Source organism: Eleutherodactylus coqui, chromosome 6 (genome assembly GCF_035609145.1).
Source record: "Eleutherodactylus coqui strain aEleCoq1 chromosome 6, aEleCoq1.hap1, whole genome shotgun sequence".
NCBI lineage: Eukaryota > Metazoa > Chordata > Amphibia > Anura > Eleutherodactylidae > Eleutherodactylus > Eleutherodactylus coqui.
Window position 1 is genome coordinate 194,147,125 of NC_089842.1, and position 27,441 is coordinate 194,174,565.

At 41.9% G+C, this 27,441-nt stretch overlaps 1 protein-coding gene across 2 annotated transcripts in view; it reads right to left on the bottom strand.

Annotated features, from left to right (window-relative positions):
- Positions 1-278: 278 nt before the first annotated feature.
- Positions 279-27,441, bottom strand: part of NPAS3 (neuronal PAS domain protein 3) — a 459,032-nt gene continuing 431,869 nt past the window's right edge. The window contains exons 10-13 of one of the 2 annotated variants that reach the window (XM_066608553.1): positions 12,888-13,035; positions 9,977-10,092; positions 8,137-8,199; positions 279-7,746 (exon numbers count right to left, since the gene is read on the bottom strand). In XM_066608553.1, the coding sequence (XP_066464650.1) occupies positions 6,347-7,746; positions 8,137-8,199; positions 9,977-10,092; positions 12,888-13,035 (1,727 nt within the window). In that variant the 3' untranslated portion in view covers positions 279-6,346. The remainder of the gene's footprint in view (positions 7,747-8,136; positions 8,200-9,976; positions 10,093-12,887; positions 13,036-27,441) is intronic. The other variant, XM_066608554.1, reaches the window with a different exon arrangement.

The following is a 27,441-nucleotide window of genomic DNA, read 5'->3' on the forward strand; positions in this document are numbered from 1 at the left end:
AATGTTCTCTCCCTTTTTAAAAGCGTAGTACCAAAGAAGAGGAACATAATACCATAAGCATTGTTAGTATGCTTTTTATTCTTTTCCTTTAAGAACCTTTTAAGTCTACCTATGTTAGCTATACACTGAAATTAACTCTGTTCTGTTTGTCTGACAACATAAAACCCCCCAAACTAAGAGAATATTTTAAAAAAATCAGCTATGACCCAGCAATAAGATTCTTGTTGATCAGGATGGTGTTAATGTGTGAAATAAAAGATGCCAAAACTGCAAACAAATCCAAAATGTAAAGTTTATTATGAAAATGGTACCTGCCGGATGAATCAAAAATTAATTTACATAAAAGACAGCATGTATGGTGTGTAAGCAGGCCTAGAAAAGTATAAAAAGAATCTTGTTTAAAAAAATGAAATTATGTACAGATTTTTTTGCTTATTTTTTAATTTTTTTCTGCACCGTATTAATTTGATGGTTAATGGAAAAATAATGTTTTTCTTATCTTTTTTATACAACAGATGAGGCACGTTGAGTTAAAACTGAGTTAGTCTTCAAAACACAATAAAACGTACCCATAACTTTCGCAATTTTTTTTTTTTTTTAACGTTTTAATATATATACTTTTAAACGTTTAAGTTGGTAACACTGCTGGGTTTACAGGTACAATTTGTATTCTATTTCCTATTAACCCTCCCTTTTTATTTGAATAATAAACGAAAGTGGCACCAACCTCATAAAGTTTTCATATTAATTTACAAGAAATAGTTAAAAACACAGACACAGTCGTCACAAATAAAAAAATGACTTTTTTTTGTCATTTTTGAAAATTGTCAGACAATTTATTTTGAAAGCAGCTGTTAAACTTGCTCAGTTGAAATAACCAGAAATCTTCAATAGTTTATTATTATTAATAATATTATTTTTTTTTTAATCTTCGACACAACACAAACATTTATTAAAAAATATTAAAAAAATAAACGGAAGAATAACAAACAGAAAAACAAGAATGGAAGACAAAGGATAAAACAAAAAAACTTTGACGTGAGATTTCAGTGTTTAGTAACCACCAAGAATGTGCAGGGAGTCATCATACTGACTCATTCCATCTCTAGAAAATTCTAGATGAGCGTTTTTCTGGATCTTCTGGCAGAAAACCAGGGTCAACATCACCCCTTTTCTGCAGGAAGACACAAAAAAACCATGACAGAGGAGGCTTAAAAGTTGAAGTTTGCATTTATCTTTTCTTAATTTCCCTCTCTCAACATTATAGGAGGTAGAACCAATGCATGCCTCTAATGTAGTAATCTAAAAGCAGCAATAGATAGAGAGAAATTAAGATTCTTGTGTTTATGTATTGCTGGGTTGTGATAAGGTACCCTACTGTGGTTTGGGGACCTTATAAATGTGATGACTTAGGTTACCCTACAGGTTAATGGAAGGCTACAATGCAGGTAATTAGTCAATCAAATGAACTAGCATTCACTGCAATGCTCCACTGTAAATCTGATGGCTTTAGGACTCGGCATCAAGCAGAGATGAACCTGCATGGACTGCAAGCGTATGTAAAAGTAGACTGACAGGACTAGATAAAAGTGTACGAAATACAGCAATGTTTCTATCACCATTAATGAGCCTCCTCTAGATAGAATAGATGCTAAAGTACACTGGGCTACTGATATGTCAGATCAACTTCTCTACAGCTCCAGCGTCTTCTCTTAAACTGCAGAGATATTAATCTCCATGTAGGAAAAGAAGAAAGAACTGTCCTTCCCTCCCTCGCACAAAGCATGTAGGCGGCTTTTTGCTTTTTTTTTCTTCAAAAATTATCTTTGCTGGTTTATGTAGCAAAGACAGACATGAAACATAGGTAAAAATTACAGAACAGTCATTAAGACAGAGTACTGAAATTTCACAACAGTAAAAGCGATAGCCAAAATGAAAACAAGGAAAGAGCAAAGTTACCCATAGGGTGTACCAACAGTGAAAGCAGCGTTGCCACTATACAAACATCCACGAGCCCCCAGGTACCACCGATTCACTGACACACAGGGAGTAAAGAACGTGACAGACCCAGACTACAGTTTTAAAAGCACAGAGAAAGACAACAGATATAAACACTCACATTAGCTTAGAATATACTGCATATTGTAACACACGTTGAAATTGGAATGAGACAGCTAAAAGACACTCGGAAAAGGTTCTTTTTTTTTTTTCTTTTTTTTTCTCTAAACCTCTTTAGATTTGTGGGTTTTTTTTTTTTGTTTTTTAATACACGAAGCAACACGTTACAAAGTCTCACACCTGGTAATAGATGTTTCACGGATAAGCTGCCAAACAGACTGGAAGTAGGAAATAAAAACCCATTACTCCATGAAACGTCACACTTTTGGTTTCTGAATAACTCAGATTCCCCCTCCCCCTTTCAAATTTCTGGTGACCAAACCAAAGGTCAATGCCCGTTACTTGTTTTGTTCTTAACTTCTTTGTTTTACGTCTCGAAAATCTTGTTTTGCCTTTTTTTAAAAATGTTGGCAGAGACTTTCTGACTTGATAATACGGTAAAACATTTCTACATGTTAGTCGTTAACAAGAATTTGTAAGCCCATCTGAGCATTTAAGATGGGGGAAAATAGAAAGAAGCAAAGCAAGAAAAACATAAATGTATAAAAATATGCAGGTTAAGATGACTTCTACGTCTTCTTTTTTTAACCCTCCATTTACTGTAAAGTATAACAGAGAAACACAGTGCTGGTGAGGACACGCAACATGTAACACCAAAAACATGACGGGTCAGTAAAGTGTTTTGTGCAAAAAAGGAATCTGCAAAGTAACCCACTGTTTCCATATCATTCTGCCACTATCATCAATTTGTTTGGGCAAATAACCTGACTTGTTAGTTAGTGGCACGGATTGAAACACTAGAATGGCTTTAGTGGCTTATGAGTTACCATGTTCTAAGCCTCCCTGGTTGTAAAGAACAGGTTGTTGTATTTAAAGTACTGTAAAAAGGACTCCCCTGTCCTTATCCAAGCAAATGTTAATAGTTTATCGGATCTACTAGGGAAAGGGTTCTAGTTTCCCTAGAGCTAGTTTAACTGGAATGTTTTATAGACCTATAAACCAGAAATTGTGGACATTATTCTCTCCTGACTTTTCCAAGTAATACAAACAATTTCTAATAATCCTGTAACTTGAATGCCAGGGCACCAGATAAATTGTTTACTGTGTATCCCCCTTTAGCAATGGTTTTACATAGCCTCTTACCACTGCTGTTCCCACAAATGATTTGGGATCTAACCAATATCGTGCCCACAATGTAGGTAGACCACGCGATCTACTATCCCCACATTGTATGAGCATTACTGGTGTGTGGCTCCAACTCCTGACCCAACCACAGCGGGTTACTTACTTACTGGGCTGCCTTCTCTAGTTCAGTGCTGCCCACACATGTAGAAGATTAATCTTGCCCGGGCCCTGCTGTCAATACTTGATCTAGCCATTTTCCCACTTAGCGGAAGTATCTGCGGCACCCGCTGCAGATCTCTTCATTTTTCAGGATCCTCCATCCCAGTTGCCTGTTGGCATCTGGTAGAGTGAAGCCAAAGGCGGGGCTAAGCTCTAAGTTGCAACTTGCAAGAGCAGTCTGAGTGGCTGATCTGAAGTATTAATGTATATAAATGCATAATTGTGTATACACGTGTGTATGACTATATATGCGTTTTTTTGTGTATGTATGGTACTGTAGTGAGTAAAATTTATATTAAGTTTTATCAAAGGATTTCCTACAAATGACATCCTCTATCCACTAGATATAGGATAAATGTCTGATGTGTGACCTCCAGCAATGCCGAGATTTGTGCACCTTGAATGCACCATGTAAATGGAACAATCTGCAGATCTCAACACTGGGGGCTGCCAGCATTTCGGCCTTCATCCTGTATACTATGGATAGGGTACAGATAGGGTTTTTAAAGCGAAAACCCCTTCAACATAGGACTGGACCAGCCCTTTAAGGCTCTGCTAATTTCCCATATATGGCCTACATTTAATGTAGATGCTAGGACGTATACATTGAACGGATGCCATACATTGGCATTCATTATCCATAAAGTCCCATTCTAAAAGAAACATATTTGTGGATGCATCTCATTTACTTGTAAATGCTGTGGATTTTCTGCACGGAAAATCAACAGCATTTATGTTACATGTGAACATGCCCTTTAACAAATGTATGCCTCGCCTACACTTCATAGTGTTCAAGCAAGAGGTGGGGGCCCATTCAAAAGTTTGCTATGGGGCCCAGACTTTCCTAGTTACACCCCTGAATCTAACAGAAGTTAATGAAAAGTCATGAAATATCTGAGATATGCAATATCTATCTAACCCCCAATATAACTTCTGCCAACCTCCAATCTTTATGATGGTTCCTCCAATATTTTAACCCAACTAATGCTATCATCACCAACTGCAGCCTACTACCCCAACACCTGATCCTCGAATGATCAGACTAGACAGGTTATGTCAACTTAGTCTTAACCTTCTATGAATGAGGGGAAAGAGAAAGTCCCACCTACATTAAAGGCTAAAATATCTACTCTATCATAACGGTTTCTTCGGTTGGTGACTCCATAAAGGAGTCTTTAACTACAGCTGCCCAACAAATGGTTAGCTTGTTTTTGGAAAAATAGACAATGGCTGTTCTCACTTCATACAAAGAGTACTACGGGTCTTGGTGACACTGGGGAGCATTTTTCAAAATGAGTCAAGTCCATTTAAATAATTTCTTGTAAATTGACTCATTTTGGAAAAAACGCTCTTCATTTGTGTTGTGGTTGGATTTAGCAAAAATCATCTACATGTGGGCAACAGTGTAATGTTGGAAGATTTTAGGAGAGGAAACAATAGATTCCATGTAAACTTACATTAAAAGAGTCCTTATACTTCAAAATGACAAGAGGAAGCAGAAGGAACTGCAATTTGGCTACTAAGGGACCTTTCACATGGAACGGAATTGTCCAAAGGACGCAGCACAGATGCAGAATGTTTCAATTAGTGCAGATTTTGTTGCATATTTAACTATGAAATGCGTTCTCAAGAACGTCTTGCAATATTTCTTTTTCTTTTGCAGACTTTAATTGCGGAATTATATTTCCTGTATGTTAGAAATTCGCAACATTTCATTTCATTTAATTTCTCAGCAGAATTTACACATAACTCTTGCAGTTTTCAAGTAAAGACGCGTGGGTTAAGTGGAATTCAAGCCCCATAAGATTGTGATGCAGAAATTTCCTTGCGGACAAATTCCGTCCCGTGTGAAAGGTCCCCAAAGAGGGCCGGAAGAACCTATTGCTCCTTCTGAGGTGTCCTCAGTAACAGCTGGACATCAAACACCTGAAACTAGATCTTGTGGGTAGGAGAATCCATACATACATCTTTTTTTATAGTATGTGAATCTGGTGTCAAAAATCTCTCTTTCCTGCATGTGACGTGTGTGGGACACAATATCCTTATATACAGTACACACCCATAACATCTCCCTTGAAAATACAAGGCATCTTGGTACATCAATACACAGCTGTTGTACAGACTGCTTCAGTCAACACCCTTTTGCAATGTTTGGGGTTAATGCAAGGCGGATTACACCTCCATTATCCAGTAGTGCGCGCCTGCCAACTCTTTGCTTGCCAGAGCAGAATGCATGGCACTGCCCCTCTGGCAATTAAAAAGTTAATGGCTCCAAGGTCTAGCAGCAGAAAAGGAGAGGTCCAAACATTCTGAGAAATAAACATTACAACATATGCGAACAATGTCTTGGTATTTTGGCAGTGACAGGGTGAGGAGTCAAAGATGCCCATAAAGGTTTCTAGGGTCAAAAAGAGGGAATTTGAGGTGTGAGTCAAAGTGCTGGAATACTGTACTTTGTTGAAAAGGATCAGAACGCAGCCGTTGCTCCCTCCTCGAAATGATGGAGCAGCGGGCACAGTGCGAGCGGTCCCCAGGAGAGGCATCTGCCAGCTAAACCAAAGCCACAGAAAAGGGAGCTGATGGAGGAACATCTATTTTATGCAGCCCAGCTAGTATGAGGTGCGGAAGACAGGGCTGCTGGTTCCAAAATGATTTTGGGGCAGATATTAACAATGTGGATAGAGTCTTAAGAAACCCCTCCTCCTCTAGCGGCTTTGGATTAGGAAGCAGTGGAGGAAACATGGGGTGGCCAGGTTTAGCTGCCCCTAACACTGGTACATAGCCACCTACATTCTGAATTATTATATAACGTCTTTCTCTACTCTCTGAAGTCTGTCCATTTTCTCCTCCTTTTCTCTTGCATTCATTTTCCTCTTTGTTTTTCTCAATCCTCTTTACGTTCTAGAGTCTGTGCTGCATGGATTCCATTGCTGTACACTGGGAACGGAAGAGAGGAGAAAATTCCTTCAGCTGTAGTGAAGACACTAGCAGCAGGGACCTGGGTAAGTCCAGCACCTGTCACCGCTCCTCCAAAAGGACCCGACATGTTTAATCGGTGTACATGGTGGTACAGCATCTCCATTGGGGTTTTGGGGTCTAGACCAAATCCAGGACCATTTACATCTACAAAGTTCACAGGGTGGGCATTTGGGAGCAGGTTGCCCTGCATGGCCAGTGTCACCTCAGCTGGGGCATAACGAATGGTGCCTGTGGTATACACCCTCTGTCCACTACTTCCTGTGGCTGCAAGGGTTCCTGCAACACGGTGCACAAGAGGAAGGACCACATTGCCAGCCTGAAGCCTTTGTAGTGCTTCTAACTCTCCTGCATACAGAAGAGAATTTGATGGGCCGCCTGTTTGGGGAGGTTTCTCGCGAGGTGAGGCAGAAAGTGGAGGTGAAAGTGGATCTGAGTTGACAGGACCCAATCCCCCTGAGGATCCGGAATACTGCGTTTTGTTGCGCCCAGCTCCCTCAGCCCCACCTGGGGGTGTGAGAACAGAGTCTGGTATAGAGACATGGAGGGCAGGAGGTGCAGCAGCAGAGGATGATGGGGAGGGGGAGAAGTGCTCACCCCCTGTTGGAGGCTTGGTCATACTATAAGGGGATTCATTGCGTGAGATCTCTCGATTAGGTGGGAAATTCCAAATACTGCTGTCATTATCAAAGTTGATAGGTTCTGCCATTTCTGTCTTAATCTTCAGCACAGATGAAGTAGAACAAGTGCCTGTTGGAGGGGGAGTGGAAGGAAGCAGTCTTGGAGGATCCCCCAACGTGCCCTCTATCCCACTGGGGCTGGATCCCCCAGATAGACGCCTCCTACGGCCACCACACTGTCCTAAACTCTTTCTCCGCCTCCTTTTCCTCCGTTGGTGTCTACCTAGAACACCAGTGACACAGACTCTCTCCTCCTCCTCTTCGTCCTCCTCTCCACTCTCAGAGTCTTTGGCGCTGTCGGAGCTCAGGGACTCCGGTCCACGCATGTCTGTTTCACTCTCAGTGTAGCGCTCTACCTTAATGTGCATAGGACCAAGCGCTCCCAGAGCAGTAATACTCCCTAATGCACTTAACCCTCCTTGCTCCATCTCTTCTGCTGCCTTCCTAACCTCACAGTCTTCACTTTCTTCACTCTCCTCACTACAAGCATCACTTGAGCTATTAGCTTCTTCATCACAATTCATCTCTGGATCAGAATGTTGCCCAGGTTGTTTACGGTCTGGCTCTGGATCCTCACTCTGCTCAGATAGGTTCCCCTTTCCATCTGACTTCGGATTATCATTATCCTCTGTGGAGATGAAAAATCAGAACATTATTTAATGTGCAATCCTTTAATTCAGTATATGTGTAGTTATATAATATAATACTTTGATTTTATTTCTGTGTTTCATAAATGAAGTATAATATGTACAGTATCTGTACTTTATATACGTACAGTACATTGAAAAGTACATCATTGGCTTAATCAGAACCTCCATTTTATAGAAAATCCGGAGGTTTACCTAAAGTGGGTAAAACAAGTATCAAACAGCAATATCTAGACAAAGGAATTTATTTTAATCCCTTAAAAGATACCAGTACTTTCCAATGACTTTACAGAATAAGCTGTTGCTGTGTGTGTACATAAGGAATAACACTATTTCGGGTCATACGACATGACTTGTACTGCAGTCTGTACCTGTAATTTTCAGTTTGTTCTGAGCTGGTGGGTGGAGACTGCTGCTATGATGTCTTCTATAAACTGCACATGGAGAAAACAACAGATTTTGCTCCAATACTCTCTGAAGCATACAGAGAAATAACAGCATCTTGGATGACATTATACAGCAGTACTAAGCAGTGTAGATGGGTTTACAGTAGCTTTTGGACAGTTAATCATGTGCTATTAGTTCTATCAGCATGTCTATGTCAATCTTTCCCTTTGCAGTAGTTTTCTCATCCCACCTCCACTTTCCATAAATTTCTATGGGCAACATGAGACCCCCTCTCCACTTCCTGTTGTATGTCTTGTTATCTCTTTTACTAGAGACTTACTTCATATGAGAATAGGCAGTAGACAGCAAGTTAGAAGGAAGGGAGAACCCTGAGGGCCAGGATTTTAGATATTCAGCACAAAAACTTCATTTCAGGTAAATAAAGTAATTTGCACGTTTGCTTCGCATTTTGGACATCATTGTTACACAAGCTGTCTCAAAGTGCAGTGAATTAACCACTTTTTTGCCTTTTCAGTGTCGCATTTCAAGAGTCAAAGCTTTTTTGTAGCTGTGTAAAGGCTTTTTTTGTGGGAAAAGTTGTAGTTTTGGGATACAGATAATTTATTGATTAGGATTATTATTTTTGGGAAGGGGAAATACAAAAAAAAAGCCCTTCAGATGTCACATTTTTTTTGTGTTTTTTGTTTGTTGTTTACCTTGCAGTCAATTTAACAAGTAAATTTTATTAGTAGCAGCCAACATATAGTGGACTAGTTCCTGATGTTCATGAGCTCTGGTTAGCTTGTCCATCATGCCTTCCAGCCACTAATTGACAGCTGTCTCCTTATAACTGTCAATCAGTGATTGGATGGTGGAGTGAGCTGGACTAACTGGAGCTCATGCATAGCAAGGACTAGTCTTCTGTGTGGAGCTGTTAACTAATAAAATGCAAGTTTCAGCCAAACTACTGCACATATTCAAACAACAGACATATTGTAGCGTGCCTGCTACTAGCTTATGCTGGCCTCAGAGAGTGTTGCAAAAAGATGATAATAGATTCCCTCTGAAGGAAGACCATCTGGTCATTTTTGCCATATAAATGAAGTATACTGTACTGTCCGATGTTGGCCTCTATACTAATTAGCAGTGGACCGTCCAATGGGCGAAACATCTTCTCAAGTGGTCAAGGCTCTTTACCTCCCTCTTCAGCTATCCCCCTTCTCCCTCCACAAACAAATACCCCATTGCTTTCTGATTGACGTCCGCAATGAACATCATGCGTTCCACGTAAGGTGCACCTACGCCTCACTGATGGATCAGGTGTGTGCGTGGTGACTTCCACTCAATCAGGAATGATGACATATGCCATCCTCATTACGGCGCTGGGCCACTCTCCGTGGAACGCATGACATCTTCAGAAGCCAGAGCTGCAGACATCAATCAGCAATCCAGAGGATGATTTTTTGTTCGGAAGAGGGACCGTTTGAGGAGGTGTGCTGCCCAGATAGTTTGCCGCTTATTAGCATACGGCGCAGGTAGCTTTTCTAGGGCTATGGTGGGAGCTTGCGTTGACTCAAATAACGGCACTGGTTTATTCCTCAACCAGTCCCACATCTGACAGTACATTCCATCTTTGTGGCAAAAACTACTTGACAGACTTCCTATAAAATGTGATACATTAAACAAATAATAACAATACATTCCAAGAGCAGAGTAAAATACAATTTCTAAGGCATAACTGCAATCTCAGTGTCCATAACGTTTTATCTCTAGACTTAAGAGAAGAATAATATACAGTAGCTTTAATTGCAATGTTTGTGTTACCTGAATTATCCTTGGAGTCTGAATCCGAGTCGGAGGTCTCTGAGGATTCTGATGTCTTTTCAGGCAAATGTGGCAGCTGAGCAATATCCATTGGAATGTCCTTGTATTCAGACAAACTAAGTCACCAAAAGAAAGGGGTGTCAGACTGCAGGGCTAACATGCAAATATACCGTTAATACGGCTAATCATTAAAATCTAAGCATCTATTGAAAAGCAATGGCTCATTCATATGTTGACAAAGCTACAGCTACGGCATAATACATGCCATGGCTAGAGGGGCGCGATGGGCAGCATCACCGTGGTAAAGCATTTCTTTTTAAACACCACTTTCAGGTTCCAAAACAACTTTTGGGTGATCCCGTCCAGTAATTGGTGCCCTGTGCAGTAATTTTTATTGATGTTCCCTCCTTATATACTATGCCCAAATAATACAGTTCTGAAACTGCATTTTCATAAGGTGTCCAAATAAAAGTGCTCGAAATTTGCCTAGTTAACACTTTCCAATCACTAAACTAGGGAACGCAATTCCATCCTGTAGATCTGCCTTTCCATAGCTTCAGGCACAATGTGTGAGATGAGGGCTGCAAGCTCCAGGTGCCAAGGCCATCAGGGTCAGTGGTTAGCCTTTCATTTGTGACAGGTTATGCCCACTGTGTGCCTGCACGGGTCGCACGTCCCTACGGCGGTCTCGGATTCTGTCTGTAGCGCTGTGCAGGCTCTCATGAGCTCTTACTCCGGCTTCTTGCCATAAGCTACGTTCAGAAACTGGCAGAAGGCTGATCTTATAGCCTCACTCTTTGTGTCAGTCCATGATTGGAACACTATACACTACTATGTCTATATTCAGATGGCTGTTATATAGCGCTACTGTATATGTAAGGCTCTGAAAACAAAGCTACCGATGCAAATCACCGAGATATATTGTGAATGAATCTGTCCGTAATAGAAAAACATCAAAAACTGCAATATGACATAAAATACTATGCAGCAAACCTTTATAAACTGCAGCGAGCATCTTCAGTGCAGACTGCTGCAGCCTGTTGCCTTCCCACCATTTACCGGCTGCTGCACAGTTCTGACATTTGCGGCAGGTGGCACACAAGCCCTGTTCATTCTCTCAATGCATCGCAGTGTCTGATAGTTGTACTTTTTGGTAAAAACCTGTTTTGCTCTATTTTTATTGGGTTACAATGTTATCTATTACCTTCTTGTTGCTTTATGTGGCAGTGCGATACACGACAGTTTCTGCTGATTCCCCTAACTTACTATATAGCTGTGTTTACATGTATGTTTGTCTGTCTGGGGTACATGCATCATACACTCATTGCCAAAAAACTAATGCACCAAGAAGGAGTTGTTGGAATCAAATGAAACTTTCTATGTGTGAATGTAATGATGATATATGTAAGTGATTACAATATTAGAGCGAAAGGATAAGGCTGCTTTCAAATCAGCGGCGGCGATTCAGTTTTCCTGCTTCGTTTGGGGAGTAGGAAAGAGGAATCCCCTGGCCAGATGGGTCAGTCTTATGACGAACTGAACAGCGCCAAACGCACTCTATTGACTATAATGGGGTCTCTAGTACCTTGTAGCCCTGGATGCATGATGAGATACGTTCGGGTATGGAGGCAAACAAGTTCCATCTAGTATCCTGTGGCACATTTGTCCACAGATATTGTAACTAGGCCTCCAGATCCTGCACACTTGGCTCCCGAATCTAGCGTCCCAGCAGGTCCCATAAATGTTCAATTGGTAATACATCTACTGACTGTTTACGCCAAGGAAGTGTGGCAACCTGGTGGAGGCATTCCTGGGAAACCCTTGCTGTGTGCCGGCGAGCATTATACCACAGAAAAATGCCTGTTGATAGCCCTGCCATGAGAGGAACGCATGTGGCCATAGCATTTTTTGGCACATATCTCTCAACTGTTAGTGCCCCTAGAAGTGACCGACTGTCATATATGATGTCTCCCTAGATTATCACACCAGCAGTTGGGGCAGAATATTGCTCCACAACAAAGGCAGGATGAAAGCGCTCACCACAAGGCCGCCATACTCCCAAACAGAACCTGGAATCGTCACTGAAAATGATACGCTTCCAGTCCGTAGCAGTCCAGGTTTCTTGTTCACGACACCACTGCAATCGAAGGCAACCATGTTGGAATGTTAATCAGAGGATGCCATGACACCAAATTTCCCTCTGCTAGGCACCTGGCAATGGTCCTGGCATAGACAGGGGCCTGCAATAAAGGTGCTACCTGTTTCTGGATGGTCGGCAGATCAAACAATCTTCACAACTGGTGGTCTGCCTGGAGCCTGTTCACCCTGTGTATGCCTTCATATAACCACTACTTCCAACTATTCCCAGAAACGTGGTCAGAACGGACTAGATGGTAGGCAATTCGTTGAAAGACCATCCTGCTTCTCTCATTCCAATAATGCGCCCCTTTTCAAAGTTTGTTTACTGGGCAACATGTCTAGCAGTCATCTATCTCTCAACAAGAGGTACACTAAACAAAAGTAGCCTCTGAGCCTTTTTATAGGGCAACAGGGGAAGCAATTTTATGGCCTCTAATGGCAAGACCCAGTGTCTAATCAGACCACAACTGTAATCCTTTACATATCTGCCCGAGACATAACTACATGCTGAGTGTTACAGCAATCCGACATTTCTATCATGGTGCATTATTTTTTTTGCCGATGAGTGTAATATATTTTAGACATCTTAAGGACCTTTCTGGGCAAAATGGATAAATTGTGCATATGTTTTGCCTGGAGTGTCCCTTTGAAAGCTCCATATCAAAGACCTAAAGGTGTAGGCTGCTGATGAGCTACTCGATTACCCATGCTGATGTTGGGTGTTGCCCATTTGGCAAGTTAGGTCATAGAAAGAAGTGAAGCTTGAAGTTACCTGAGTATGTAATTGACCCAGATGATGTTTCGTTCGTTGGCATTTTTAGCATTGATTGCGATGGTAGCACAAGACTGGACCCAGATGTAGCCGCCATTCTTCTGCATCCATCTGTAATACTTGGTTACACACTGACCCTTGTTCAACACTGCAGAGAAAAGATATGTCTTTCCTGGTTAAATATAATACTCAATGCATAGATTAATATTGCAAGTACTAATAGTGGCATTCGTGGCTAAACAGACAGGTGCATTCCATAGTATTTAACTCACAGGGTAGAAGTGTGTCTGAGAAGGGATGGGAGTACAGCACTGAACTACTGCTAACATACTAAAGTCTCTCTCTGCCTGCCTCTTAGAGGTTATTTGAAGGTATTTGTGCAGCTTTGATCCCTGGGCTCATTTTGGGGGATTCCAGCCGGCCAGAAAATACAGCACTTTCTTTTCATCTTGTCAGAGAGAATTTACAGCTCTCAGATGAACAAAATCCCAGTCGGAGAGATGGGGTGGGGTGATGGGGGGACCTGAAACCATGGGAGTTAATATGTGAAGACAGCACAGGGAGGGGTTTTGGAAATGAAGGAGAAAGAGGAACAAGTAATAAATAGTAAAGGTGTGATAGAAAAGAAAAACATTAAAAAATATACTCCATACTGCAGTCAAATAGTTAAAGCCACATTCATATCTGCGCTGGAGGCTTCGTATGGGGCCTCTGACGGCGATCCGGCATAAAATTTCGGATGAAATAGCAAGGTCCACCAGAAAATGGTGAAGGGCATAATAGAAGCCAGATGCAACCCATTATAGTCAATGAGGTCCATTCGGAACTGTTCAATTCGATGAGGACAGATCCATTTGGACAGGATTTTGTCTCCCTGTTTCCATAATGGAGTCCCCAAACAAAAAGGACTGATGTGAATGTGGCCTAATCTGGAAAATAACTATGTAAACTACAGCGGTAGAGAGACACCATATTGAAGAAATGGTGAAGGATTGGGGCTTTATTGTGATAATTACTTGATGTACAGTCCCAAAATGTTATGCCTTACTCTGAATCCTTCATTTTTTGCAGAAGGTGCTGTATCTATGCAGTTTGGTACTGCCTCTAGCCCAAGAGTAGTTTGGTAGAAGCTAATTACAGGGGTTGTCCCACTTCTAGCTGTTTTGCTGCAGGAAATGGACAGCTCTGTGCATTGCACAGTGGCTCGGGTTGGTACTGCAGGCTGACTCCCATTCACTTCAATAGGAGTCAGCCTGCAGTACCAACCCGGGCCACTGTGCGATGTATGTAGCTCTCTGCAGTAAAGCAGCTAGAGGTGGGACAACCCCTTAAATCCAAGGCCCGAATAAAAGTTTCTTGAAAAAAATACTCTATTCATGCTTATCATTTTTCAATGCCCGGTTCGATTATAAGAAAAAATGGTTACCCAGAAGGAGGTCTGATAACTACTAGCTTTCTTGTTCATTCCATTGTTTAGCCTAATTTTATATAATTTTTTTATGTTCTACTACTTTTAAAAAATGTGTCTTTTTGCTTTTTTGTAGCTGTATTTTGAAACCCAGAGCAAGCAGCGGATTTTATTGCTACCATTTCGGGGTACATATAACTTTTCGATCACTTTTTATCCACTTTTGTTTTTGAGAGCTACCCTGTCGGTACAACATGCATTACTCATCTTGTTCTGATCCGGAATTTGCATCTTGTATTACAGTCAATAGATGCATTTGATACAAAACTGCTTCAATACACATATGTGGCTCATGCAGCTTTCTCTGGTTATTTGCATTCTCGGATATCACGCATTGTACAGTAATTTGACGCAGGAAAATCGCTTGCATTATCGGACCTCGGCATAGCAGTTATAGCATGGCACTGTTTATAAGCCTGTGACAGAAAACTAAAATTGGGAATGTGGCTATAATGTAGGCTGTAACTTAGAACCTGTGCGAGAAAACTAAAGCAATGTAGTTTAAAGTTTAACAAATATACATGTTTACTAACTGGAAGGATGAAATGGGTTATGATTTTGGAGGTAAAGTATGGTAAGAAGTGATATGTTGGAGGTGAGTTATGTCATATCAAACATATGTAAGGAGAAAACATGGAATCTCAATCTTATGTGCTTGCAGCTTGAGCAAACCATATAATTAATATAAGCTGTGGTCAAGCAAAGTAAAGGCGTATATGTAGAAGCTGCTGAACAAATGGTTAACGGCGCGCCTTTGCATATAGATGTGTAGGTTGTGGGGCACATAGGCATTAATGAGCATGATGTTTCATTGCCTGGATGGTAGTCGCTAGCACTGTATAATGCAGCATGTTCAGAGGAACATAATTAACCATGAAATTACATCGGTGTCTCGCACATCTTTCTAGAGAAAACTGCGAGCGGAGGGCATTTCCACTATGTCACCATAAGGGGGCAGTATGTCATCAGCAGCCCCATGTCCCCTTACTGTGTCCTTGTCTCTGTCTGTCTGGAATGGAAAACCTTCTAACTGCTGTAATAAATTTGGCTAAATTAGTGGTTAAATGGTTATCTCAAGTAATATGTATTTGCATTAATCATCTTGCTGCAAAGCAGAGCTGAGGAAGGCTCCGGAGAAGGCACTAAATTCATATTGTCCATTTAATTGTGGCTAATAAGTGCTACACAATACACAGTGTGCTGGGGAGAGCTGGTATAAAGGGAAGGAAGGAGGGGGACAGGAAAAAACCCAGTAAGGACAGGTGAAGGGGGGGGGGGGGGCACGGTCTATGAAACATGTTAGCTGCTGCAAAAAGAGAACGATGCAAAACATACATGAACATAGCTTCCATGGAAGCACCCAAATATGCTATGTGCAAACCAGTCTTAGAGTAAAACAATATACTTAGATCTTGCATAGGAGGAAGGATAGTCAAATTTTGGATGGACTATTTCGTTCCCTGCAATAAGGTATTCCTTTTTATCTTCCATTCTCACTGTCCAGAACTTGCTAAAGCTAATGGCAAGCAAGGGATAAGATTCATTGACTCTCATGACAATCATGTATACAGTCACCTTTAGTGCTTATGCACATGGCTGCGCCGTGTTGTATGTAGCCATAATAGGGCACCAATAGAGGTGCATGGGGTCCTAGTGTGACTCAGGTATTCCAATCTTCCATCAGATGACAAATAATGAAGCTAATCTCCCTTAGAAGTGAATATGCACAGGAGTACAGGGCCACAAGGGACTGCTCCACATGACTGCAGTGTGCATGATGCCTAAGGCTGGGTTCATACAAGAACATTTAGTGCACTTCCAGCTAGCACATATAATGTGCATCTGGCCATTTTGATGCATTTTTTTCAAAGCTGCTGAAAAGTTGTCTTCAGGGACATTTTGTATTACATCGTAAGTAATATCGTACATAGAAGTCGACAAATACACCAAGGACAGAACGTCCTTCAGGTTTATCAAGGGGGTGTGGAAAGCACAACGCACTATTGTCCTATATGGAAATGTATCATATCCCGTTGACTTGCATGTATCACTTGTTTGCCAAGTATAAGATACTACGTTAAATAAACATGGCCAAAATGTCCTAAACCTTTAATGAGACCTCTACATTATGTACTGAAAGAAGTATAAGAAGAGCTTCATGTGCAGTTTTCCCACTTGGGCCTTGCCAATAAAGTTTTCTTTCCAAGTTGTCTGGTGTGCAGCCCTTCACTTTCCATTATCTACATTATGTGAAAGCATTAGCCTGCAATTGTTAGGTAAGTTACCAGAAGACATGGTGTAACGTTGGCCCAACATTTGGATCACTGAATGTACATTCTGAAATTATTCTCTATATATATGTGTGTGTATGTATGTATGTATATATATATGTGTATGTGTGTGTGTGTGTGTGTGTGTGTGTGTATATATATGTATGTATATATCTATCTATATATCTCCTTTCCCTTGCTGTAGGGAACACATTTATTGGCACAAAATTAGACTAGTGTTTGACAATCTGCAATTTTTGGGCTACCTAGATCCAGCTCCACTGCTGTTGTTAGCCGCAGATTCTAATATGCAATATTACTGAAGCTGAACACCAAGGTTTACCCATTTCAATGGTACTTTGTCACCAAGAACCAAATCACTACCACTGGCTGGATTCAACTGTGCACCAGTGCTTTATTTTCCATCAAGTTATTATGATAGTTCATGCAGAGGTTTAATAGCTCCTATTAAATAATTCTATGTATGTGATGTACGTCTATGCTATAGCATTGACACTCAATTGTCAGCCCCGGCTCAAATGACTATTGTCAGTGCATGCACCTTGTCATTCGGCATTTGGTGCCAATGAGTGCTTTCTTTCTGTCACTGCAGAAGGTCCTTGAGGTGTCACCTGTTGTAAACCCTTCAATGGGCTCATCGTATAATATGCCCATTTTCACAATCCTGTGGTGTATGAACTGATTGGCCAACAACAGAAGACGTTTCCCCTAGCCAGCCAATCAGCCATAATGGAAGTGAATTTAATACGAGCCCGCCTCTACATGGGCACCAGTTATTGTCCTGCCTGAGATGTTTGAGGAGGCAGCAGACTCCTATCAGCCAAGTACCTTTAGATATTTATTCTGCATGGCGCTTATTAACTTCTACCTAATACTAAGGTATATACATTACATTCCCTATCCTCCATCTAGAGATAGACTAGACAAACTAGGTTCCTGATGTGGGGCCATCCCTATCCAGGTTATCTCTACTGAGTAGCTAGACAACAATTTATTTTCCAAATGACCCATAACATTATGTGACATCAGGTTTAGTGAGAAAGACATGGAGAAGTTGGAGATGCTTGACATTTGTCACACAGGAAAACATTCTTCCTGCTATTAAGTTTTTTGATGCTAGGGGGCAAGCAACTTAACCCTGCCTTGGTACAATCAATTTGTATTTTACTACACATGTCCTTGCACTTCTCCAAACACCTGTCTACAGAGGGATATTCCTCAGTGATCCAGTATAATAACCAGAAAGAACAAGGCTTGGCTGCAGTGTGACTGGCAGAGCCTTTCTCACTCTCTCGCTGTCTCTCCCCCTCTGCTTCTCTCGCTCCAGTCACCAAACTGGCAGCTTCAACATGAAAAGGAATAAAACTGCTTTAATCTGCACCTCTCGCCCACGGCACCCTGACAGTCAGCTCCGTCCTCCGCGGCAGCTTTAAAAACAAACGCCAGATGACGCCTGAACGCTGAGGGACGCAGCAGGGAGGGGGTGTAAAGGGAGAGGGGGTGTTCAAACACGGACAGGAAAACCGAGAAGTCTCAGGGATTTAGGAAACTAAAGTTTGACTATGTCCTTCACTGTACTAGGAAGGTCAATAAATGGATTTTAGTATTTAATATGCATTAAATTGGGAGATAAAAGAACGACATATCCCATAATATAGTGGGAACACTGCCCCTGGAACAAACTGCACAATTTCCTGCGTCGGAACTGTGATTTTTTTTTTCTTCTATGAATATAATATTCGACATTGTGAAAATGCATGTTAAAGCACTGAGTGTCCAATGGATCACAAACCGAAACTGTAACCATTTGTAGCTGCAAGCACTAAATGTCTTGTCCTGACGGTATAACGAGGGAGAATGGAAAAGTACAGAGACTGTCAGTAAACATGTAGAATGGCTATCTCCATCCATAACAAAAAGTTTCACGGGTTCTAATATTAAAAGTTATCAGTCACTTCTACTCTCCCATATAATTTCACTGACTTCTTTCGTGAAGAATCTTAACAACTATGCAGCCTGCTTTAAAACTATAAGTTCTATGATTCTGCATCAGTAGCCATGGGCGAGTAGCCATCACAAAATGTTAGCCTCATGACCTAATCAGTTTATTTATTAACTAACTAAACGTAAGCTTGGAAAAGCCATAAATAAAAATTACTAGCCTGGACATACCCTCTAGGCAGGCAAAATCTGCTCCGAACCAAATGCCAAATACTCCTTAGTAACATAGTATGCTAGGCTGAAAAAAGACAAATGTCCAGTTCGGCCTGTTTCCACCCCCCCCTTGTTGATCCAGAGGAAAGCAAAAAAAAAAAAAATATCAGTCAGGCAGAAGCTAATTTACCCCATTTTGAGGGGGAAATTCCTTCCCGACTCCATAATGGCAGTTAGAAAAATTCCATGATCAACATTTGAAAAGTTCCTACTTGACTCAAAGTCCGGCAGTTGGAAGATCCCCAGATCAACAAGCCTTTTGGTTATTTAATGTCTATATCCTGTAATGTCGTAGTGCTCTAAAAAGACATCTAGTCCCCTCTTAAACTTCTCTATCGATTTTGCCATCACCACGTCTTCAGGCAGAGAGCTCCATAGTATCACTGCTCTTACAGTAAAGAACCCCCTTCTGTGCTGGTGATGAAACCTTCTTTCCTCTCACCGTACAGGATGCCCTCTTGCTACCGTCATAGTCCTGGGTATAAACAGATAATGGGAGAGATTCTTGTATTGTCTCCTAATGTATTTATATATAGTTATTTGGTCGCACCTTAACAGTCTTTTTTCTATGGTGAATAATCCCTATCTGGGTATTCTAGTCCTCCCATTCCGTTTATTAAGTTAGTTGCCAGTCTTTGTACCCTCTCAAGCACTGCAATGTCTTTAAGGAGTACTGGTGTCCAGAACTGTACACAGTATACCATATGAGGCCTGACAAGTGCCTTGTCCAGATCAGACATAATAGTTATCCAAAAAGATGGATATACACGTTATTAGAAAACTCGGAGAATAAAATTATTAATAATGAAACTAAACAGTGGGGAAAAGTAAATCACACCCTATCAATCTAATACGGGAAAACCCTGCCTAAAAGCAGAGTGGTTGCCCTGAAGAGGGTGGCACCACATCCGGAACCGGGGAGCTACCTGGTCTGTCCCTAGATAGAAAAATGGGATGACAATTGAGAGATGTAAAAAACAATAGTCACAACAGTACTAGGTCGCAAATGTTAAATGAAGAAATAAGTTAGAACACCAGATGTTTGCAAACATCAGGGGGACTGAATCAGAACTCCACCATGCAAAGGAATAACTGGCGCCCTCTGAGAGGAGGGGTCAGAATTTATGCACTACAAAAAAAGGTTGATTGGCCACCTGGGAAAACCAACTCCTTGTTAAACAATCAAACTCCACAGAATGGTACGATGTTTACACACTGACACCCAGTGTTGAATGACAGAGCACATGCACTGATTCTACAGTCATGTGGGCCGGGTTGATGTTGCAATGTCAGCCCCAACCCGCTTCCATGTCAAGGCAGTTACACTGAGATACTGTCATAGCCAGTATGCTGTGTTCAAGTCTTTTTCTTTCCTATAAGTGGTCATGTTTTAGCTTCTGGGATCAGTATTTACTGATATAGAAAACTATGGGATTCCAGGTTTCAACTCTCCTTAAAAAACTCCAAGTAGACTGGAACGAAAGAGCCATGACAATGCTTACCTCATTTACCATCATGGAAAAGAAGAGTAATTGTGACAATAAATGATAAAGCAGAAGAACCCTTCCATGAGGACACTGAATCTACAAATCTAAATATATAATGGGAAACTGTACATGTAATAAGTTCTGTTTAATAAGTGGTACAATATCTAAGTCCTGTTCCAGTTATGGTATGGATAGGGTTACCAATTCATGGAGAAAAGGGTGAAGGCAGAATGTGTTAGGTTCATTGGCGCCTTTGTAATAACTAAAGTCATAATGGACTATATCTGTCTCCACAATAACAAAAAAAAGATGATTTCATTACCCTTATGGGTGACAAAGACTTCCATCTTTCAGCAAGACTCTCACTGCCTGTATCTTCATTACAAATGCCTCAGTACTCCAGGACGCCATACTCTAGCATTATGGCCAATGTGGAAAATTAAAGTGGTTCGGGTTGGACAACCCACATTCCTGACCTGCCTATGGGTGTGTATTACCAGAGGCAGCAGCTGCTGAGTGACTGGAGGACACGAAGCAATGCATGTTACCTATTGCAATCAATAGGCAGTCTGTGGAATGCCAGGTACCTAAAAGTACTATAGAGCTTTATAGTTATACAGTTATGCTGTTTTTGTGGTTTATGTTCTCTTAAGTGATGGCTGGAAGTTCTGCTGCGTCCTTCATATGTATTCAAGATATTAGCAGCTGTAGACACTCCCGAAGCAGACAGGGTGACCTTTCTGAGAGCCGAACGACACCCGCCTGCTCCTGGCAGCTTCTGCTTTCCGTAATTTAGGGCTCAATTAGGACTTTAACATTGAATGAAACAGCCATAAAAATGGCTCTAACGTCCATATTCCATTTATCAGATGGCAGTCAGAATGTGTCCCTGAAGTAGTGACAGAAACGGAGGGATACTCAATATTATTAGACAGGAACAAACACAGGAATTTCACAAGGGAGGTTCCACCTTCACCTTTCACCATACTTTATATCTATTTTCCGCATAAGAATGCGCATGTAATAAGGAACAGAACACGAGTTATAGCATGCCGGAAGAAATATAACATATCAAATGATTTTAAAATATCTTTCCATGAATGCTACAATTAATTTTACAAACAGAAGCTGACCCAGCCATTAGCTGATTACTGCCATCTATAGCCTTCATGAAGAGCTGTTACAGTGTGTCTGGCTGGACATTAAGTGTAGCATTGCAGGCCGACATGTAAATGAATATCCCAACCATACAATGCTTGGACCAGCTGGGCACCACTCTTATACAGTAGTTCTCTCCATTTTGGTATATGGATTTTATAGTGGGTGGAGGGTCCTGTTGTAACCCAACCCCTTTTAAATGTCTTTTTTGTACCCTAAAATGAGGGAAACGGTCTTCTACCTCAAGGGCTTTTTTTTTGCCTTCCTCTGGATCAACATTGTAGGAAAATAGGCTGAACTGGATGCACATATGTCTTTTTCAGCCTTATATAAAATGCTTCTATGTATGCTGCCATATTTACGTGAATATAATAGAATGTTCTGATTTGAGTTAACTTTTACATAGTACGGCTACAATAGATTTAAAGGTAAATTCTGCTTTTGAATACGCTTTTACAATATTTCACAGTTCAAGTTCAATAACTGCAAATACTTGAATTTATTTATCTCATGCCCCTTTACCAGTTATTTCTAGTGATGAGTGATTGTTGGAATAATTGGGTCGAAGTGTTCAACTTGATTTTCCAAAAATAATCATGACAATCTTTTCCCGATTCCCATTATAGTTAATGGGAGTAAAAATCACATTCACTAATTTGGCATTCAAAGTAGCAGTGTTAGGCAGGGTTCACACAGGGCGGATTCCCGTCGGAAATCTCGCGGTTTGGCCGCAGCAAAAACCGCGAGATCTCCGCCGGGAGAACCGCCGCGGTTTAAGCCGCGGCGGCTTTGAAGCGGCTCGGCCGCATGCTTTTCCGTTGCGGCCGGCGCTCCCATAGAGGAGAGCGGGGCCGCGATGTAAATAAACAAAAAAGGAAAGGTAAACAGACCTGCTCAATCTTTGGAAACCGCGCCTGCTGCGGCCGCAGCCGCGGTTTCAACCGGATTTACCGCAGCGGATTAGCCGTCCCGTGTGGACGAGATTTCTGAGAAATCTCATCCACATGGCTGGCTAATCCCGAGATTAGCGGCCGCGGGCGGATCTGCTGCGCGCGGATCTGCTGCGGCAAAACCGCGGCAAAACCGCCCTGTGTGAACCCAGCCTTAATGATTGAGCCATCACACTTGTTCTTTCTTCTCCAGAGGAGGAGAAGGTGAGAAATAAACACACAGAGAACATAAAAACTCCATACAAATGTTGTCCTTGGACAAATTTGAACCAAGAACTCCAACACTGCAAAGCAGTAGTGCCATCAACTGAGCCACCACACTTATTTTTTCTGGTCCAGAGGAGAAGAATAAGTAAAAAGAGAGCACACAAAACCCATACAGATGTTGGGTTGGTCAAATCTGAACCTAGAACTCCAGCACTGCAAGGCAGTAGTTTTAACAACTGAGCCACCACACCAGAAAAGGAGAAGAATAAACATAAAGGGAAAATAAAAACCTCCAGGTCATGAGCGAAAATTTAGGACTGTATTTCTGCATCACATGGGGCTCATTTACATAAACCAGTCCCTAAATTTCTGTTCATTTGTTCCCTCTATTTAAAGTGACCCCAAGATCCTGAAAACCAAGATGGCCGCACTGCTTCTCTGACTGTTGTTATCCAGAAAAAGAAAGTAGATCCTTCATGCTTATGGTATGAGTGCAGTGCACTGTATGATACATGTATGCATGGTTGGAGCAACAGTTCCACAATGACCACCTCAGAGGCTCAGCTAAAATCTCACGCTAGCAATCTTGTGCAGCAGAATGCAACATATAGCAGGTAGCTAACAGGATAGTTAAGAAACGATGAACAGCAATGGACTTGAATTTTAAATTCTGCGGCGCTGCAATGCCACTATTTCCAAATTTCTATCAATTATTTTTATACCAGCAAGCTCAACAAGATTCGGCAGAGGACAACAGCAGCGGCAGAACTGCGCACATTACTATTTGTAATTTTTAGCGATGTGGAGCCTGCCAGTAGGTATTTTCTATTAGTTGCAGAAACCCATGAAACATAACTAGAGGAGGCAGAAGGGTTTGATCCGGTCTCTGTGCACTCAAGCAAATCACAGAAATTGCAACCCTTGATAATACTTCTCTCTCTGATAGTTAGGAAAGTAGCCCAACTAGTATTTGGAGAGATGGAAGTTGTACTGTGCAGATAAATCAGCTACCCAATCTGCGTTGGCACAAAGTACAGAATAGGTGGGTAAACTGTATTAATTAGTTTAAGCTAGGCTTCAAAGTGAAGAAAGCAAATCCAATATATATTATTCTCTAGAATACTGTCTAAGGGTACCTTCACATGGGCTGTAAACGCTGCAGGCATACCCACAGCACTTCCACTAGAAGCCCGTGGTAGCCAAATCCGCACCATTTAAGTGCAGATTTGCCTACATTTTTAATTGCAGATCAGTTGCGGAATTTTACCCCTGTATTTCAAGAATTGAATTCCATAGAGTAAATAGATATAATGCGGATTCGTCATGGAAAGTTTCATGAAGGCCTTTTCTGTAGAGATGAGCGAGCATACTCGATAAGGCAAGCTACTTGAGCGAGTAGTGCCTTATTCGAGTACCTGCCCGCTCGTCTCTAAAGATTCGGGTGCCGGCAGGGAACGGGGAGCGGCGGGGGAGAGGGGGGAGGAACGGAGGGGAGATCTCCCTCTCTTTCCCCCCCGCTCACCACCGCAACACACCTGTCACCCGCGCTGGCAGCCGAATCTTAGAGACGAGTGGGCAGGTACTCGAATAAGGCACTACTCGCTCGAGTAGTTTGCCTTATCGAGTATGCTCGCTCATCTCTAGTTTTCTGAAATCTCTGCCACATGGCTTGTACTGTAAACACCATGGAATTCTGGCAGCAATTCCACTACTCGAAATTCTGCAGCGTTTAACTGTCTGTGTGAAGGCGGTCTAAGGCCTCCTGCCCACTGACGGATATTTGCTGCTGAACCCACAGTGGGCGTCCGCACTGAGGATCCTCAGCAAATAGCGCCCATAGAATGCTATGGGAAATTGATTCTTCCTCCACACTCGGGGAAATCAATTGTGGTTTCCGCAAGCGGAGGAAAAATCACAGCATGCTCCATTTTTCCACAGATACTGCGTGATCGGCTTTCATTGAAGCCAATGGAAGCCGTCAGATCAGTGGCCCTTACGCAATCACATTGCGGAAAGATCGCAGATTCCGTAGGAAAAGCAGGAGTTTGAAAAAAATAAATAAAAATCTGTACTGCGCATGCCCATCCACAGTATAGATGAAAACCGAAGACAGCGGGTACATGCGGACGCCGCTACTCCCAGGGCCAGATTTCACAATGGGATTCCACATGTGGAATCCAGCCCTGCCATGGGCAGCTGGCCTTAGGGTGGTTTCATACAGTTCTTGATGCACTTTTTTGAGCTAAAGCCAGTAGTGGATAAAAAAGAATGAGAATTACAGACGACCTCTACTTCTCTTTCCTACTAGATCCACTTCTGGCTTTGGCTCTAAAAAAAACATCAAAAACTGTGAGTGTGTTTTCCAAAAATGCTATGTGTGAACCCACTCTAAGGCCACCCTCACACAGGCACTTTTTACTGCAATTAACGCAGTGTTTTGAATGCCGTGTCAATTGCGTTATAATGCTCTGATTGAAAACATGCACTTGATTGCGCCGCTGGACAGTGCTTTCCAGCACTGCAATTTTCAAATGGAGTCTGTTCTACTTTTTGCATTTAGCGGACCTCATCAATGATGAGGTATGCTAAACTCAGCAGTCGGCCGCAGGAAGCTGTGGCTGAAAACAAAAGTGAAATTGCGGCGCATTGCCTCGCTGCTGTGTGAGAGTGGCCTTAGGCCTCCTTCACACAGCCATTTAAATGCTGCGGAATTTCCGCTAGTGGAATCACTCCATAAAGTTCTGCAGAGTTTACAGTACAAGCCATATGGAGGAGATTGCTGAAATCACCTTCACATGGTACGGAAATGTTCTCTGATGAATCCGCAGCATGTGTATTAATATTGCAGAATGATGCTGTGGAATTTAACCTTTGAAATACAGGGGTTAAATTCCACAGCTGATCTACAATTAAAAACACGGCTACATTTTCACCGAAATGGTGCAGATTTGGCCACTGCAGATTTCCTGCGGAATTACTGTGGGTATTCTGCTGTGAAATGCAGCATTTAGAAAAAAAAAATCGCTATGGAGCCAAAAAGAGACACCCAAATTAAGGAAAGATGCCACAAGAATAGATAAAGTTTAGTATGTTTTCATGCACGGGTTTTTTGAGCCAGAGACAGAAAGTGGATCCAGCAGGAAGGAGAAGTAGAGGTCTTTCCTTTATATTTACCATATCTTTTGAATTCAATTCTGGCTTTGGCTGAAAAAAAAACACACATGAAAAAGTGCCACAAAAATCCGTCTGCAAACCCACCCTTAAGCCAATTCCAGACGCCTACCTTAAAGGCCCATTTACACGGAGCGATGATCGCTTAAACGACAGTTTGAGTGACAGCTTTGAGCGATCATTTTGCATAAACTATTAAGTAGCTACTCAGCTACTTAATAGCAATTTAGTGTGCAAATGAATGCAGTTAATAGCCCGAGGGCTCTTATCTGCTTTTAGTTCCTTTGTTTTCTGGGCGGGAAACAATGCTATCAGCACTACCCGTGGAGAACTCCTGATAAGGCCGAAGGAAGATTTTTAGGTTGGCCTGAATTTAATGATCAGCTAGCAGTGCACGATGGCTGCGCATTAAGACGCAACAATGATCACTCAAACAATCGTTTTTTAACGATTTTTGAGCAATCATCGCTTCGTGTAAATGAGCCTTTACATGTCCATATTACTGACGTGTTACAGATGACATTACAACTGTATGTCATCAGTATTTCATCACTATTTGATCAGTACTTGCTTCTGTAGAATTTATTTCCTACTGAGCCGTATTTACCCAACAGCACATACTAGCAATACGGAGACAAAGCCGGAAAAAATAGGACTGTGTTTTTCAAAAATTAAAAAGCCTGTGAAAAATGTGGCCATGTGAATAGATACATAGACTTACATTAGCTCCGTATTACAGTCCGCAAAACCCAGTCCACATATGGAGCTAAAATATGCTTGCCTAAAAGTGGCCTTAGGGCTCATGTCCACGGGCCGATCTGATTTGCTGAATCGGTGCGGGGCACCTGCGCCGGAGATCCGCAAATCAAGCTGCCCATAGGGATGCATGCGCATCCGCAAATTAAAGCATGCGGACTTGATTTGCAAACCTTTCATTCCGGAAAACAAATCGCAGCATGGTCTACTTTTCTGTGGTTCCTGTACTGACGGCTTCCATTGATTTCGCGGAAAAACAGGGGATTTAAAAAAAAAAGAAATAAATTGTACTGCGCATGCAAGCCAGCTGGCACACGTCTGCCGTGTGGAAGGAGGAAGATCCAGTTGGGACAGAGAAAACCCACACAGGATCCGGACAGGTAAGAAAATATCCATGGCCGCAGGCAGGGTAGGATCCCACTGTGGAATCCGACCTGCCCATGGACATGAGGCCTTATAATGCGCTAACCTCCTGAAAGGAAAGAAAACCGCTACATATGAAAACCACGCTAAGCTATGTTCAACACAGGAAAGGAGGACCTTAAAGAGTTTTGTGAGGGATAGTAGAAGGGTCTGCTGTTTCTCCAGGTACAGTGCCAAATGTCTGTCTATCGGCTGTGTCTTGTATTGTAGCTCATCCCCAGTCAAGTGAAGCACAAATACTTGTCAATGTTGTCAATGTAAACAGCAAGACTTGCCCAGGTGCCAGTCACAATCAATACGTTTGCCTGCGTTTACCAGTGGAGAGTCATAGAAGTTGGAAGGGACCTCCAGGGTCATCTGGTCCAACCCCCCTGCTCAGTGCAGGATTCACTAAATCATCCCAGACAGATGTCTATCCAGCCTCTGTTT